This window comes from Physella acuta, unplaced genomic scaffold (assembly GCF_028476545.2).
Source record: "Physella acuta isolate Inbredline_101_S28 unplaced genomic scaffold, ASM2847654v3 ptg001504l, whole genome shotgun sequence".
In the NCBI taxonomy this organism is placed as follows: domain Eukaryota; kingdom Metazoa; phylum Mollusca; class Gastropoda; family Physidae; genus Physella; species Physella acuta.
In genome coordinates, this window is record NW_026733019.1 from 278,532 (window position 1) to 295,560 (window position 17,029).

The following is a 17,029-nucleotide window of genomic DNA, read 5'->3' on the forward strand; positions in this document are numbered from 1 at the left end:
ACCAGCATTAATCATCACGTCTTTGTCTGAACAAATGTCTCAATATCTGCTCGGGAAATTAAGCTCCAATTAGAAAATACCCCAATTCAGAAACTGTGCAACACGCGCTAAAATACAAACTCGAAAACTCATCTTGTCAAAATACTCCAGTTGCACACCTTCCCAAAATACTTCAAACATTTTATATCTTGTCAAAATACTTCAAATATTTCATATCGTGTCAAAATACTTCAAATATTTCATATCGTGTCAAAATACTTCAAATATTTCACGTTTTCCCAAAATGTTTAAAACAGCCCCCCCCCCCCCCCCCCCCCCCCCCGCCGCCCCGATCTATCCCAGCTGAGCCTTACCAGAAGGGCCGTAAATTCTTGGACTAAAATATGTCGAAAATTGTTAACTGTATGAAATGTGGGCATGCTATATTTAGAATTGCCGAATCTAAGTAGGTCATCAAAATAAGCCCAACATGGCGGCGTTATTTAGACGTGAAAAGATACGTATGTTTTGAAGTGAATGTATACCGTTTAGTTAAATAACCCAGATGGATGTGACGCGTTCAAGAACTAGAACGATTTCTTGAGAACGTACGAGAAAACATACAGCAGAAACTAGCACCCCTCACACCGCTTGGGGCTGGCTATAAAACACGGGGTAACACTAATGGGGTGGGGGAGGGTGGGTGGGGGGGGGGGGTTGAGGTGCTGGGTGGGGGTGGAGGTGCGGACCATTTAATCGTTCTTATATTTCTATTTTAATCTCAGCGCCATTTTTTTCTTCCCCCCCCCCCCCCCCCGCATCAGCTTGACTTGATGGTTGTAACAATTCAGAAGTTACCCGCCCCTCTCTTACATGGCTGACTGTAATGGCGGCGTCACCGACTCTGTTAGTCGCGACAAAATGGCGCCGGACAAAAGAGGGCACTCGATATGGACACCAAGGGCTCTAGAGTGACCGTTACAGCAGAAGTCTTCAGTGCTGGAGTCTTTAGAGCTGGAGTCTTTAGAGTTGGAGTCTGTAGAGTTGGAGTCTGTAGAGTTGGAGTCTTTAGAGTTGGAGTCTTTAGTGCTGGAGTCTTAGAGTTGGAGTCTTTAGAGTTGGAGTCTTTAGAGTTGGAGTCTTTAGAGTTGGAGTCTTTAGAGTTGGAGTCTTTAGAGTTGGAGTCTTTAGAGTTGGAGTCTTTAGAGTTGGAGTCTTTAGAGTTGGAGTCTTTAGAGTTGGAGTCTTTAGAGTTGGAGTCTGTAGAGTTGGAGTCTTTAGAGTTGGAGTCTTTAGAGTTGGAGTCTTTAGTGCTGGAGTCTTAGAGTTGGAGTCTTTAGAGTTGGAGTCTTTAGAGTTGGAGTCTTTAGAGTTGGAGTCTTTAGAGTTGGAGTCTTTAGAGTTGGAGTCTTTAGAGTTGGAGTCTTTAGAGTTGGAGTCTTTAGAGTTGGAGTCTTTAGAGTTGGAGTCTTTAGAGTTGGAGTCTTTAGAGTTGGAGTCTTTAGAGTTGGAGTCTTTAGAGTTGGAGTCTTTAGAGATGGAGTCTTTAGAGATGAAGTCTTTAGAGTTGGAGTCTTTAGTGCCGTTACAGTTGGGTTGACGAAATTCCATACACAAGTATTTTATCAAATTTGTTGTTTTCTGTCAACTTTTCAGCGATTACCAGACAACAGGAAGTGGTACTTATTCTACTCTTGTTTCAGGTTGCCAAAATTTGATACATAGGTATGAGATAGTGTTCTCTTGATTCTTTCAAATTTTGAATAATTTTCGTAGACAGGAAGTAGTACTTTACGTCATTACCGATTTCTCAAAATATGATCACTACAAAAGGACCGATTCCTTTCACATTTTTCACGTAGGCCAAGACTCGACACAATACACTGTGACTTAATTAGACTTCTAATCAAGCTTTTAAAAAGTAATCAATGTTTCCTTTATAAAGTACTAATTCCTTCACTATCATAGTCTACACACAATTGTTTGCGGTTATTTGGTGCACTTTTCTTTTGCTAAGTGATTCTTTTCTATTTAAAAAAAATGTAATCTACGAGAAAGTTTAGGGGAGATCACTCCCGCTTCAAACTGAGAGCTGTAAGAAAGTTAAGGGGAGATCACTCCCGCTTCAAACTGAGAGCTGTAGGTAAGTTAAGGGGAGATCACTCCCGCTTCAAACTGAGAGCTGTAGGTAAGTTAAGGGGAGATCACTCCCGCTTCAAACTGAGAGCTGTAAGTAAGTTAAGAAGAGATCACTCCCGCTTCAAACTGAGAGCTGTAAGTAAGTTAAGGGGAGATCACTCCCGCTTCAAACTGAGAGCTGTAAGTAAGTTAAGGGGAGATCACTCCCGCTTCAAACTGAGAGCTGTAAGAAAGTTTAGGGGAGATCACTCCCGCTTCAAACTGAGAGCTGTAAGTAAGTTAAGGGGAGATCACTCCCGCTTCAAACTGAGAGCTGTAAGTAAGTTAAGGGGAGATCACTCCCGCTTCAAACTGAGAGCTGTAAGTAAGTTAAGGGGAGATCACTCCCGCTTCAAACTGAGAGCTGTAAGTATCACCAGCGTCAAGATAGAGCCTAGGCCCAAACCAAGTAATCACGTGATCAGGCCCAAACCTCCACTGGTCACGTGATCAGGCCCAAACCTCCACTGGTCACGTGACAGTAGTCGAGCTCCCCCCCCCCACACACCAGCAGAGCTTAAAGTGCGCCACAGGCCGTCTGCTGGTTCCGTGTTCTGCGCACCGGAAGTTGACACGGTCACGTGGTGCGTCTGGGTCCGAAACTTAATTTATCGACCAGGGGCGACAACTATTCTTGTTCCGACAAGGGACATTACTGGGCAGGAAATTCTGCGACAGCACTGGAGTGTCTCTCACACACAATTTCTCCGGTCACTTCCGGTTCTAAAAGAAAGTTCTGCAAGGGGAGACAAAACCTTCGTCTGTTAAACGATATCTAAAGCTACTGTTGGCTCACATTTTCATTGGACCAAATAGTTAAACGATATCTAAAGCTACTGTTGGCTCACATTTTCATTGGACCAAATAGTTAAACGATATCTAAAGCTACTGTTGGCTCACATTTTCATTGGACCAAATAGTTAAACGATATCTAAAGCTACTGTTGGCTCACATTTTCATTGGACCAAATAGTTAAACGATATCTAAAGCTACTGTTGGCTCACATTTTCATTGGACCAAATAGTTAAACGATATCTAAAGCTACTGTTGGCTCACATTTTCATTGGACCAAATAGTTAAACGATATCTAAAGCTACTGTTGGCTCACATTTTCATTGGACCAAATAGTTAAACGATATCTAAAGCTACTGTTGGCTCACATTTTCATTGGACCAAATAGTTAAACGATACCTAAAGCTACTGTTGGCTCACATTTTCATTGGACCAAATAGTTAAACGATACCTAAAGCTACTGTTGGCTCACATTTTCATTGGACCAAATAGTTAAACGATACCTAAAGCTACTGTTGGCTCACATTTTCATTGGACCAAATAGTTAAACGATATCTAAAGCTACTGTTGGCTCACGTTTTCATTGGACCAAATTGTTAAACGATATCTAAAGCTACTGCTGGCTCACATTTTCATTGGACCAAATAGTTAAACGATATCTAAAGCTACTGTTGGCTCACATTTTCATTGGACCAAATTATTAAACGATACCTAAAGCTACTGTTGGCTCACATTTTCATTGGACCAAATAGTTAAACGATACCTAAAGCTACTGTTGGCTCACGTTTTCATTGGACCAAATTGTTAAACGATATCTAAAGCTACTGCTGGCTCACATTTTCATTGGACCAAATAGTTAAACGATATCTAAAGCTACTGTTGGCTCACATTTTCATTGGACCAAATTATTAAACGATACCTAAAGCTACTGTTGGCTCACATTTTCATTGGACCAAATTAAATAGTCAAACGATTGTTTTAAGGCCACGATTTACCGCCCCTGTTAATGTACGAGGTTGAGAGATCATTTCTGTAGAGAGCAACTAAAAACGATAACTCAGTTAGCAAGAGTTAAATACCCCTTGTCTGTCTTGCTGTTACTATTAATAGATCAGTAAAGAAAACCCCCTGAAGAGACTGCTCTGATTGGCGGAATGTTGGTCACGTGTCGGCTTATTTGATTGGATGGGAAAACCTTGTTGTTGGTGACGTCAGCTTCCGGTTCAGACAAGGTCACAGCTTGGTTTGTCAAATGTTCCCTCGCACCACTTCCTGCCCCAATCACAACTCCATACAGCCGTCCAGACGGCCAGGTTACAGCCGTTTGGACGGCCACGTCCCGCCACACACCAGGGGCGTAGCAGGGTGGCGGGGCGGGGTGGAGGGGCGGGGTGGCGGGGCGGGGTGGAGGGGGGACCACCAACAGCACCCGGGGGACCACCAACAGCACCCGGGGGAAAAACTATTTGACGCGGCCTCTCCAGCAGAGTGCCGGCATGCTAACATATTGATTGATCGGAGATTTCAGCTTGTGAGGAGATGCAAACACGCAACTGTTGAATACAAACACAACTGTTGATACACACAAAACTGTTTATACACACACACACAACAGTTGATACACACACACACTCAACTGTTGATACACACACTCAACTGTTGATACACACACACACTCAACTGTTGATACACACACACACTCAACTGTTGATACACACACACAACTGTTGATACACACACACAACAGTTGATACACACACACACACTCAACTGTTGATACACACACACACAACTGTTGATACACACACACACAACAGTTGATACACACACAACTGTTGATACACACACACATAACTGTTGATACACACACACACACACACAACAGTTGATACACACACAACTGTTGATACACACACACATAACTGTTGATACACACACTAAACTGTTGATACACACGACTCGCTCACACACATGTTTTTGACCACGTACCCCCGAATCCCACCCCAGAATCCCACACACCGACCCCAGAATCCCACACACCGACCCCAGAATCCCACACACCGACTCCAGAATCCCACACACCGACCCCAGAATCCCACACACCGACCCCAGAATCCCACACACCGACCCCAGAATCCCACACACCGACCCCAGAATCCCACACACCGACCCCAGAATCCCACACACCGACCCCAGAACCCCACACACCGACCCCAGAATCCCACACACCGACCCCAGAATCCCACACACCGACCCCAATGGCTGAATAACACCCAGCCATTACGTCGTCAAAACTAAATCAGAGTATTACAAACATGATCGAAACGTACATACTACACCCCAGCCCCACACCTCACTCCACACACCCAGCTCCACACACCACCACACACATCACCACACACACCACCACACACACCGCCCCACACCCAACTCTACATCCCACACCACACACCAACCCACACACCGGCCCACACATCACCCCACACACCGGCCCAAACACCAACCCACACACCGGCCCACACATCACCCCACACACCGGCCCACACATCACCCCCACACACCGGCCCACACATCACCCCACTAACGGGCCCGCACATAACCCCACACACCGGCCCAAACACCAACCCACACACCGGCCCACACATCACCCCACACACCGGCCCACACATCACCCCACACACCGGCCCACACATCACCCCACTAACGGGCCCGCACATCACCCCACACACCGGCCCAAACACCAACCCACACACCGGCCCACACATCACCCCACACACCAACCCACACATCACCCCACACACTAACCCGCACACCAACCCACACATCACCCCACACACCAACCCACACACCAACCCACACATCACCCCACACACCAACCCTCACACCAACCCACACACCAACCCACACACCAACCCACACATCACCCCACACACCAACCCACACACCAACCCACACATCACCCCACACACCAACCCACACACCAACACACACATCACCCCACACACCAACCCACACACCAACCCACACACCAACCCACACATCACCCCACACACCAACCCACACACCAACCCACACATCACCCTACACACCAACACACACACCAACCCACACATCACCCCACACATCAACCCTCACACCAACCCACACATCACCCCACACACCAACCTACACACCAACCCACACATCACCCCACACACCAACCCACACACCAACCCACACATCACCCCACACACCAACCCACACACCAACCCACACATCACCCCACACACCAACCCACACACCAACCCACACATCACCCCACACACCAACACACACATCACCCCACACACCAACCCACACACCAACACACACACCAACCCACACATCACCCCACACATCAACCCTCACACCAACCAAAACATCACCCCACACACCAACCCACACACCAACCCACACATCACCCCACACACCAACCCACACACCAACCCTCACACCAACCCTCACACCAACCCTCACACCAACCCACACACCAACACACACACCAACCCACACATCACCCCACACACCAACCCACACACCAACCCTCACACCAACCCACACACCAACACACACACCAACCCACACATCACCCCACACATCAACCCTCACACCAACCAAAACATCACCCCACACACCAACCCACACACCAACCCACACATCACCCCACACACCAACCCACACACCAACCCACACACCAACCCTCACACCAACCCACACACCAACACACACACCAACCCACACATCACCCCACACATCAACCCTCACACCAACCAAAACATCACCCCACACACCAACCCACACACCAACCCACACACCATTACCAAAGCACCTGTCCCGCGCCACAACACCAACTTTTTTCAATCAATTTGAAAATTTCGTCTCCACCCCACCCCACCCCCTCCCCCACCCCCTCCCCCACCCCACCCCAAACGATCAGATATGCAGGGGAGACTAGCCAGTGAGATCTGAATCACATTATCTTTAAAATAATTATTGTCCGTCAAGATCGCACGAGACGGGTAAGTATCCTAGCCGGCAGAGAAGTGAGCTTAGCCGGCAGAGAAGTGAGCTTTGCCGGCAGAGAAGTGAGCTCAGCCGGTAGAGAAGGGGGGTGGTGTGGCTTAGATGTTGAGGGATGGATTTAGGTAAGGAAGTTCTGCACAAAGTATTACCCCCATGACGCGACATGAAAACCCAATACGACGGGAAATAGAATTTTCTAGAAGAGTTTCAGTTTACCGGAGTTCAAATGTTGTAACCGGCAGTGGCCATATCTGTAGCACGTGATTTAGTTTTGACAATGGTGTGTCACGTGATTTAGTTTTGACAATGGTGTGTCACGTGATTTGGTTTTGACAATGGTGTGTCACGTGATTTAGTTTTGACAATGGTGTGTCACGTGATTTGGTTTTGACAATGGTGTGTCACGTGATTTAGTTTTGACAATGGTGTGTCACGTGATTTAGTTTTGACAATGGTGTGTCACGTGATTTAGTTTTGACAATGGTGTGTCACGTGATTTGGTTTTGACAATGGTGTGTCACGTGATTTGGTTTTGACAATCGTTTAGAGTGGGTTTTTTTTATTTTATAAACGAATGCCTACAAAATCCTCTAGCTAAAAAAAAAAATTATTTCTCCCCCCCCCCCTCCAAATTCATGACGTCACGATAGACTGCCGGAAATGAACGAGTGATGAGTCATACGACCTTGACCTTGCTACCTGTGTCTGCTGGTAAACAAATAATTAAAATTAATCAGCTGGATGTTGAACAGGTTGGGGGTGGGGGTGGGGGTGGGGGTGGGGAGAGCAGACGATCTCTGGCGTTCCCTGTCAGCAGACCTCCACCCGGGGTGTCTCAGTCAGATACTGGTAGGGCAGTCAGTTGACTTAAGTCAAGTACCCAATGTTGTCACAGTCACAGAATAACTTACATCAAGTGGTACATAAGGCTGCGTTTACACTACACGTCGGCAGACCGAATTTCTGTTTCTGGCAACAAGGCCGAACAACTGGAAAGCAAACAAAAAGTATAATCCAGTACTGTTGGTTACACTAGATCCGAACTCATCGTCCGAGTCTTCAGGCACCTGATGATGAACTTAAAATTTTGTTTCTGTTCTGACGGAAAACACATTCTGATGAAAATTTATCTGGCAGGGATAAACAAAAAAAGAAAATGGAGGGCTTCAGTACAAATAACGTTGTTGTGGTACTTGACACGGAGAAGCTTATTTTACTAGTTCAAGAGAGAACGCCACTATGGGATACATCGAACCCATGCTACCACAATAGAGACATCTCGAAAAAATTATGGTCTGAAATAGCTGATGAACTCGGATGTACAAGTTAAGTAACAAATTAAGTCATTGTTGTGATGTGATTCTATACTTTTTTTACTTATTACTTAGACTCTAACAGTTAACTGCTTAACTACTAGATTCTAGATCTAGATTCTAGACTTTAGCGGCTTAGCCCCACTTTTACTAGATTCTAGATCTAATCTAGATCTACTAGATTTAGATCTAGTTAACTATTTAGTTAACTATTTAACTACTATAGTTGAACATTTTTTGTTCTAGATCTAGATTCTAGAAATCTAATCTATCATTAGGGGTTTAGGAAATCTACCCTAGAAATCTAGATCTAGCTGCCAAGCTCATTATAAGATTAAACTTTGCTACACACATTCCTTAGACCTCTATTTGCTCATACTAGTGTACTGGCCTATCTAGATCTACACAACAACACACTGCTTTATTTATACTGTAGTCATTTTACTATTTTAGTACTTTGGCCAAGCAACTTGTTTCTTTTTACTAAATTCTACCAAAACTAAAATTCACATAAGTAGGCTTAATAAATAATAAATAATCTATTAATTAGGGACTATATAATACTTTTTAAAATCTAGTCTACTATTTAATTTTTACTGATTAGCATAGCTACTAAATATTAAATATCAAAGATGACTGTTTTATTTAATTATTAAATTAGCCATTAGCTTATGTAAACATTTAATTATCAGCCTGTAGAAAGAATGGCGTCTGAATTCAGAAATAAATATGTTAAATGGAAGTTAAAAGCATATAATCTAAATTGTTTTGTTTGTATATTTCAGTGTCACAAGCAAAAGCTAAATGGCAAAATTTACGAGACACCTTTAGGAAAGAGCACACAAAGAACATAAAAAAAGTAACTGGAAGTGCAGCAGCTAACACTAAAGTACCATGGAAATACATAAATCAATTAGCATTTTTAAATGATGTTTTTGTTTCTAGACCAATGCAAAGCAGTTTTCCATCTACATCAAGTTCTGAATTTAGTGAAACTATTGTGGCTGAAATAAATTTCAACAATTCTGACTCACTGGACGAAGCTGCTGTGCGAGATCCAGAAATAGTTCTGCCAATTGAAAAACCAAAGCTACAATGCAAAAGAAAGGTAGACAAAGCTGACGCCATTAATCAGTTGATAACATTAGAGAAAAAGAAATTAGAACAAATTGAAAAGATTAATGACAAACAGGAGATCAAGAATGATGATAACTACCATTTCCTGATGAGTTTATTACCATTTTTTGAAGATATGCCTAAAAGAGTGAGCTTGTTAACAAGGATGAAGATACAACAAGTTATTTTTGACTCAATTGATGATGCAGACTGTGAATGGGCAATGTGTAATGATTAAGAACTTTGTATGTTATCTGTTATTACATAGTCTTCTTTATTCTTGACTAATGTTATTTATTTGAAATTACAAACATGTTATTGGTTATTGAGTCTAATTATATAAAAGTATTTCAAGTATGCAATAATGCTACTAATTTGTTTTATTTCAACTGAATCATCAGTGTTGTTTCAAAACAGTACATTTGATCTTGTGATTTTGTTATACGGGTATTGCTAGAAACTGTATTATTTATTTTTATTCATGGACTTATTTTTGCTATTATTTATCACTTTGAAATCATTACTTTCAAGTTTGTTTATGGTGAATTTGTGATTCTACTGATATCCAGTTTTTCACTACTAGCTTGTAGTAAGGCTGATGTTCTTTTAACTATTACTTGTAGTTGTAGCCTTAACCATGTAGTCAATGTAAATTATTATCTAATAGTAGTACCTGTAGACTACTAACTAATTAATAATTGCTATAGATTTAACTATGTTCTCATCATACTGTATTCTTAACTCTACTAATTTTTATCCTCATGGTAAAAATAATAGTTTCATTCAAAAGTAATAAATGTGTGGGTACATATAATCCATCAGAAGTTTAAGACCCTATTTGTTATTTTGATAAATAATACTGGTCTGAAATCATGTATTGTTCATTAATTATTAAAGCTTATTAAATTAATTACTTGATTTTTTGTTATGGCTGTATAAAAATTAAATGTGTTAATAAATTTCTTTTTATTTTATTTAAGACATCTTCAAATGCAGTCTTAAACTTATTTTCTTTTAATGGTAAATTGATGGATTGAAAGGTGTGTTGAAGGATGTTACCTAATAAGAATTCAATGCTAGCTAGAAGGTCTGACAAGCAAGAATATATATATATATTGGTAACTTGACCAATGGTCTCTATATTTTTATGTATGCCAAATATAAATAAAATATAAACAACAGTAGCATTACAACCAAAGAAGTTTATTTCAATTAAATACCAGTGGCATCAAAACTTAAAATTGTTTTATAATATTTTAGATAGTGTAAGTATTTAGTTTATCATATTGGAAGTGTACAGCTCCTTCAGCATTGAAATATGCTTTGAACTGATCTCTAATATTGTAAGCTTCTCTACCAGCTCTGTTATAGCGTTTTGATTTAACACACTCTGCTGCACTGGTAACAATCTCCAAATTTATATTCTGCATCATAGTTTCATTAATTCCCTCTTTATCTATAATGATATTGTGCAACAAGCAAACAGCAGTGACTAGTTTGTCTATGTGCTTTGGATCAACTTGTAACTCTGTCTTTAGACATCTCCTTTTAGCAACTAGTATTCCAAATGCACATTCTAATTCTACTGTACGTCTGGCTCTACTATGCCTATAATTGTAAACTTCAACATCATGTGGAACTGTTGCTGGACCTGAGCTGTAGGGGCGCATTAGGTAATCCTTTAAAGGATATCCTTGATCTCCTAGTATAACATAAGGAAGATTAAAAGTGGTCCCAGGTAATTGTCTTGCTTGAGGGAAAGGAAACAAACCCATTTCTATCTGTTTATAGAGATTTGACTCTATAAAAACACCACTGTCACTTTGCCTTCCATATGCTCCAAAGTCTACACTTAAAAATTTATATCTAGCATCTACCAATCCTTGAAGGATGAGTGAGTGAAAAGTTTTATAATTAAAGTATTTTGAACCTGATAATTTAGGACATTTAATTCGAACATGCTTCCCATCAATGGAACCAACACAGTTTGGGAAATTCCATAAATCTTCATAGTCCTTGGCACATTGCTCAAGCATTACTGCTGTTGGTACTGGCATATGCTTTTCAGTGAAGCAGTTCCATATAGCATCACAGGTCTCATAAATAATCTTGGCAATAGTTGAGTGGGCGATTCGATATGAAAAGGCCAAAGATCTGAAGGCTAATCCAGTTGATAGGTATCTGGAAAAGAAATTAATCAAATTAAACACTAAAAGCAGGTCATGACTGTATTGATCTACTCCCCACTACTAGGACATTCCAACCTAATTTAAAGCTTAGTTATTGCTTTTTTAATGTATAGAACACATCTGTAAACTATGGTATTTAGTGTATTAACAGTACTACAGACACTTGCCTCAATGTCACCGCCAGGCGTTCCTCTGGAGAAATGCATTTCCTGAAGCTACTCTGTTTTTCTATGTACGGCCTAATATTGTTGAGTATGTACTCAAACGTGTCCCTGTTCATTCTAAAGTACTCGTAGAATTTCTGGGGCTGCTCCAGCAGTTTTGGAAACAAAGTGTGAAATTCGCCACATTTTTCTCTTTCAGCAAATATAGGATTAACCCATTCCTTTTCGTTTAGTAATAAAATCTTGAGAAGCATGTTTTCTGCTAAAAAATGAATCTTCATTTGGTCGTCCATTTTTGTTTTGAAAACAATGCCTGCCGGTAGTCAGACATACGTTCTGGCGGGCTACAGTGTAACCGCTGGGGCGCACCCCTCTTCGGCAGATTGGACAACACCTGACGTCAGATGAAAAAATTCGGTCTGCCGACGTATAGTGTAAACGCAGCCTAACACGCTATTCGTCACGTCACGGCCGATGTGACGTCACTAACTGACCGTCACGCTTGTAACGTCACCTTGATGACGCTTCAAGGTCGTTCGCAATATTTGTGCTATGTCGAGACATCTCTACATACACGACTTCTGCCCAGAAGTCTTCAGGTCAGAGTTCACGATACGGGTCACATAGTGAAATAAAACATTTTAACCTGATCTCACATATACTATTGCTCCCCCCCCATCCACCCTACTCCTCACTCCCCTCTTCCGTCCCATCCATTTTTTTTTTACTATACGCTCTACACCCACCCTGACTAACTGCGACCATTTGTCCGTCCGACCATTTGTCCGTCCGACCATTTGTCCGTCCGACCATTTGTCCGTCCGACCATTTGTCCGTCCGACCATTTGTCCGCCCGTCTATTCGTCCGTCCGTCTATTTGTCCGTCCGTCTATTTGTCCGTCCGTCTATTTGTCCGTCCGACCATTTGTCCGTCCGTCTATTTGTCCGTCCGTCTATTTGTCCGCCCGTCTATTTGTCCGTCCGTCTATTTGTCCGTCCGACCATTTGTCCGTCCGACCATTTGTCCGCCCGTCTATTCGTCCGCCCGTCTATTTGTCCGCCCGTCTATTTGTCCGTCCGTCTATTTGTCCGTCCGTCTATTTGTCCGTCCGTCTATTTGTCCGTCCGTCTATTTGTCCGTCCGTCTATTTGTCCGTCCGTCTATTTGTCCGCCCGTCTATTTGTCCGTCCGTCTATTTGTCCGTCCGTCCTTAGCCGTGGCATCAACTCTAGCTGAAGTTTGATAGCCGACCACCTCTAGCTGCAGCCAACGAATCATGCAGGGGCCATCACTCTAACCCAATTCTTCCATTACTAAATTTGAGCGTAGAGTCCCCCAGGGCACCCCCCCCCCCCCACCATGCAGTTTTTGTTAATAGAAACAAAATGGCATCATTTTTTATTCCACAGTCAAATGCCACTGTCACGTGCCTATGACAAAAGCCATTGTTACAAGACACTTGTCATGTGCTAGTATTACACTGTCACTTGTCACTGTCATATGTCAATGTCATCTATGCTTACATGTCACTGCCTTTCAACTGTCACTGTCACATGTCACTGTCACATGCCACTGTCATACTATTGTCACCATCAAGTCGAGACTAGACTCAACCAATCAGATACGGTATAGTGTATGGCGTAAGCTGGCCGTCTAGTTGAGTCAAGTTAATGCTGGCCGTCTAATTCAGTCATTCAGTCAAGTTAATGCTGGCCGTCTAGTTGAGTCAAGTTAATGCTGGCCGTCTAATTCAGTCATTCAGTCAAGTTAATGCTGGCCGTCTAGTTGAGTCAAGTTAATGCTGGCCGTCTAGTTGAGTCAAGTTAATGCTGGCCGTCTAATTCAGTCATTCAGTCAAGTTAATGCTGGCCGTCTAGTTGAGTCAAGTTAATGCTGGCCGTCTAGTTGAGTCAAGTTTATGCTGGCCGTCTAGTTGAGTCATTCAGTCAAGTTAATGTTGACCGTCTAGTTGAGTCAAGTTTATGCTGGCCGTCTAGTCTAGTCATTTAGTCAAGAGAACGTGACATTCAATGACATCTTTCAGCGCAGACGCATTGATGACATACCTTGACATTTAACTTAATCCAGCATTAATTAAGACGGTTGTAGTCGATACTAATTAGGTTATTATACTGTTGACATTTGAATACCGTCTTTGTTCATGTACAAGTTGGGATTTGTTAAGATGAGACAATATTTCATCACAGCCATTAGTGTAGAAACTAATATATATATATATATATATATATATATATATATATATATATATATATATATATATATATATATCTTTATATACATCTGTATATTTATATAACCTACCCCTGACCTTTTAGCTTCCATCTGATTGGCTAGAAAAGACTCCCGATTGACTGTCCGTTATGAAATACAAGCTGACCTCCCTCGTGCGGGACTGAGCACACCCTGAACGGGTGGTCACCCAGGTCATTAAACACACATTTTAATTAAGCTTAGAAAAATGACGCACTTTCATTAAACCAAAAAAATAATTAATGATTTGATCAGAATGTTAGTGAAATTAATGAGGACGGTTATTTCCCTTTCATTACCTGCATCACATTTTTAGCATTAGAACCTCATTCATTTCATGTTCAAATATTCCTAAATTACTATCCGTGTTTTTAATGGTGTTACAAGATGGTTTTTTTTTAAATATAATCAATTAAAACAAGCTTGGGTTATTTAAAGATGTGTGGGTTGGACGGGTTGCTGGGTGGGGGTGGGGTGCTGGTGGAGGGGTGGGGTGCTGGTGGAGGGGCGGGGTGTTGGTGGAGGGGTGGGGTGCTGGTGGAGGGGTGTGGTGCTGGTGGAGGGGTGGGGTGCTGGTGGAGGGGTGGGGTGCTGGTGGAGGGGTGGGGTGCTGGTGGAGGGGTGGGGTGCTGGTGGAGGGGTGGGGTGCTGGTGGAGGGGTGGGGTGCTGGTGGAGGGGTTGTACATAGCAAAGAGTGGGGTCAGACTAACCCAGCAGACAAAGACAGTAGAGACGTCATACCTTCAACACAGTGAAGACGTCAAACTTTGACGTCATACCTTCAGCACAGTGAAGACGTCAAACTTTGACGTCATACCTTCAGCACAGTGAAGACGTCAAGCTTTGACGTCATACTTTTAGCAGATCATCGTGGAATTAAAGCATTAATCTTTTTGGCTAATTTCAAACTACAAGGCTGATTTCGGTCTACGTAGGGCTAATCTCAATCTACTCTAGGATAATCCGACTCAAAGCTAATCTCAGTTTACTTTAATCTCCACATACTTTCGGATAATACTAAACTGCTGTTCGTTAAAATTTTAGCACCACCGATAAACCCTAAGCTCCACCCACCCACATCTAGCTCCACCCACACGCATCTAGCTCCACCCACCCACATCTAAGCTCCACCCACCCACATCTAAGCTCCACCCACACGCATCTAGCTCCACCCACCCACATCTAAGCTCCACCCACCCACATCTAAGCTCCACCCACCCACATCTAAGCGCCACCCACCCACATCTAAGCTCCACCCACACGCATCTAGCTCCACCCACCCACATCTAGCTCCACCCACCCACATCTAGCTCCACCCACACGCATCTAGCTCCACCCACCCACATCTAAGCTCCACCCACCCACATCTAAGCTCCACCCACCCACATCTAAGCTCCACCCACCCACATCTAAGCTCCACCCACCTACATCTAAGCTCCACCCACACGCATCTAGCTCCACCCACACGCATCTAGCTCCACCCACACGCATCTAGCTCCACCCACCCACATCTAAGCTCCACCCACCCACATCTAAGCTCCACCCACCCACATCTAAGCTCCACCCACCCTCATCTAAGCTCCACCCACCTACATCTAAGCTCCACCCACACGCATCTAGCTCCACCCACCCACATCTAGCTCCACCCACCCACATCTAGCTCCACCCACCCACATCTAGCTCCACCCACCCACATCTAAGCTCCACCCACCCACATCTAAGCTTCACCCACCCACATCTAAGCTCCACCCACCCACATCTAAGCTCCACCCACCCACATCTAAGCTCCACCCACCCACATCTAAGCTCCACCCACCCACATCTAAGCTCCACCCACCCACATCTTAGCTCCACACACCCACATCTTAGCTCCACCCACCCACATCTAAGCTCCACCCACCCATATCTAACTCCACCCACCACTACTTATCCTACCTAAGTGACCGTTGCCAACACATATTTCGCTTGTTGCCGAATTGCCGCCCGTCGAGTTTTTAGTTCTGCAGCAAGCGGAAGTTCAATAACTGTCGTTATCTTAAACGTTTTGGGTTAGTAGGTCATGCTAATTTTAGCTCGACTCAACCCGTGTTCTAAAAATAGTTCACAAGAAAATTTTGTTTTGCTAGAAAAAAAATTGTCTCGACCTACTTGTGATAGACAAAGGCGAATGGCGAGTCTGGCGAATTAGCGGCGCGATAAGTAAACTTAGGAGGCATCATCTAGGTTGGCCGGTATTCCTCTAGGTTGGCCAGCAATCCTTTACGTTGGCCGGTATTCCTGCTGGCCGGCATTCCTTTAGCTTGACCGGCATTCCTCTAAGTTGGCCGGCATTCGCCTAGGTTGACCGGCATTCCCGTCAGTTGTCCGGCAATGACCCCACAAGGTCGCCCAAAACTTAATGACCTCCGTTTGTTCTGGCTGGTCTGAATGGGTCAGATGGGCTATTGATTTAATAGAAGGTGATGTAAACAGTTAGAGTAGCGTCCCTTTTGTTTATCTTTATTAACCTTCTAATATGGTTTAGTTATCGTTTAAGTCATCCTTTAGTTGTTTGGTTATCGTAGGTTCCCAGTAGTTATCGTAGGGTCCTAGTAGTTATCGTAGTTATGGTAGTTATCCTCGAGTTTTGTTATTGACAAGTTAATGTGCTAAAAAATAACGAATGATTTATATCAGGACTTTGTACTGGCCTATTGGTTATGAATAAATTATACGCTATGCATGACCTTTGGCCCTTGATTGTACCTGAATTGGGCAAAGTTTATTTTAACAAGATTTAGCAACTAGCTAGATCTAGCAACAAAATTTAGCACCTAGCTAGATCTAGCAACAAGATTTAGCACCTAGCTAGATCTAGCAACAAGATTTAGCACCTAGCTAGATCTAGCAACAAGATTTAGCACCTAGCTAGATCTAGCAACAAAATTTAGCACCTAGCTAGATCTAGCAACAAGATTTAGCACCTAGCTAGATCTAGCAACAAG

The 17,029-nt window shown here is 43.2% G+C and overlaps 1 protein-coding gene across 1 annotated transcript; it reads right to left on the reverse strand.

The window, feature by feature from the left end:
- Window positions 1–10,675: 10,675 nt before the first annotated feature.
- On the reverse strand, window positions 10,676–12,203 carry LOC131928449 (uncharacterized). The gene is made up of 2 exons (XM_059284502.1): window positions 11,776–12,203; window positions 10,676–11,600 (listed from the first exon to the last, which is right to left on the reverse strand). The coding sequence occupies exons 1-2, from the start codon at window positions 12,063–12,065 to the stop codon at window positions 10,676–10,678; spliced, it is 1,215 nt and encodes a 404-aa protein (XP_059140485.1). The 5' UTR covers window positions 12,066–12,203.
- Between the last annotated feature and the right edge of the window lie 4,826 nt (window positions 12,204–17,029).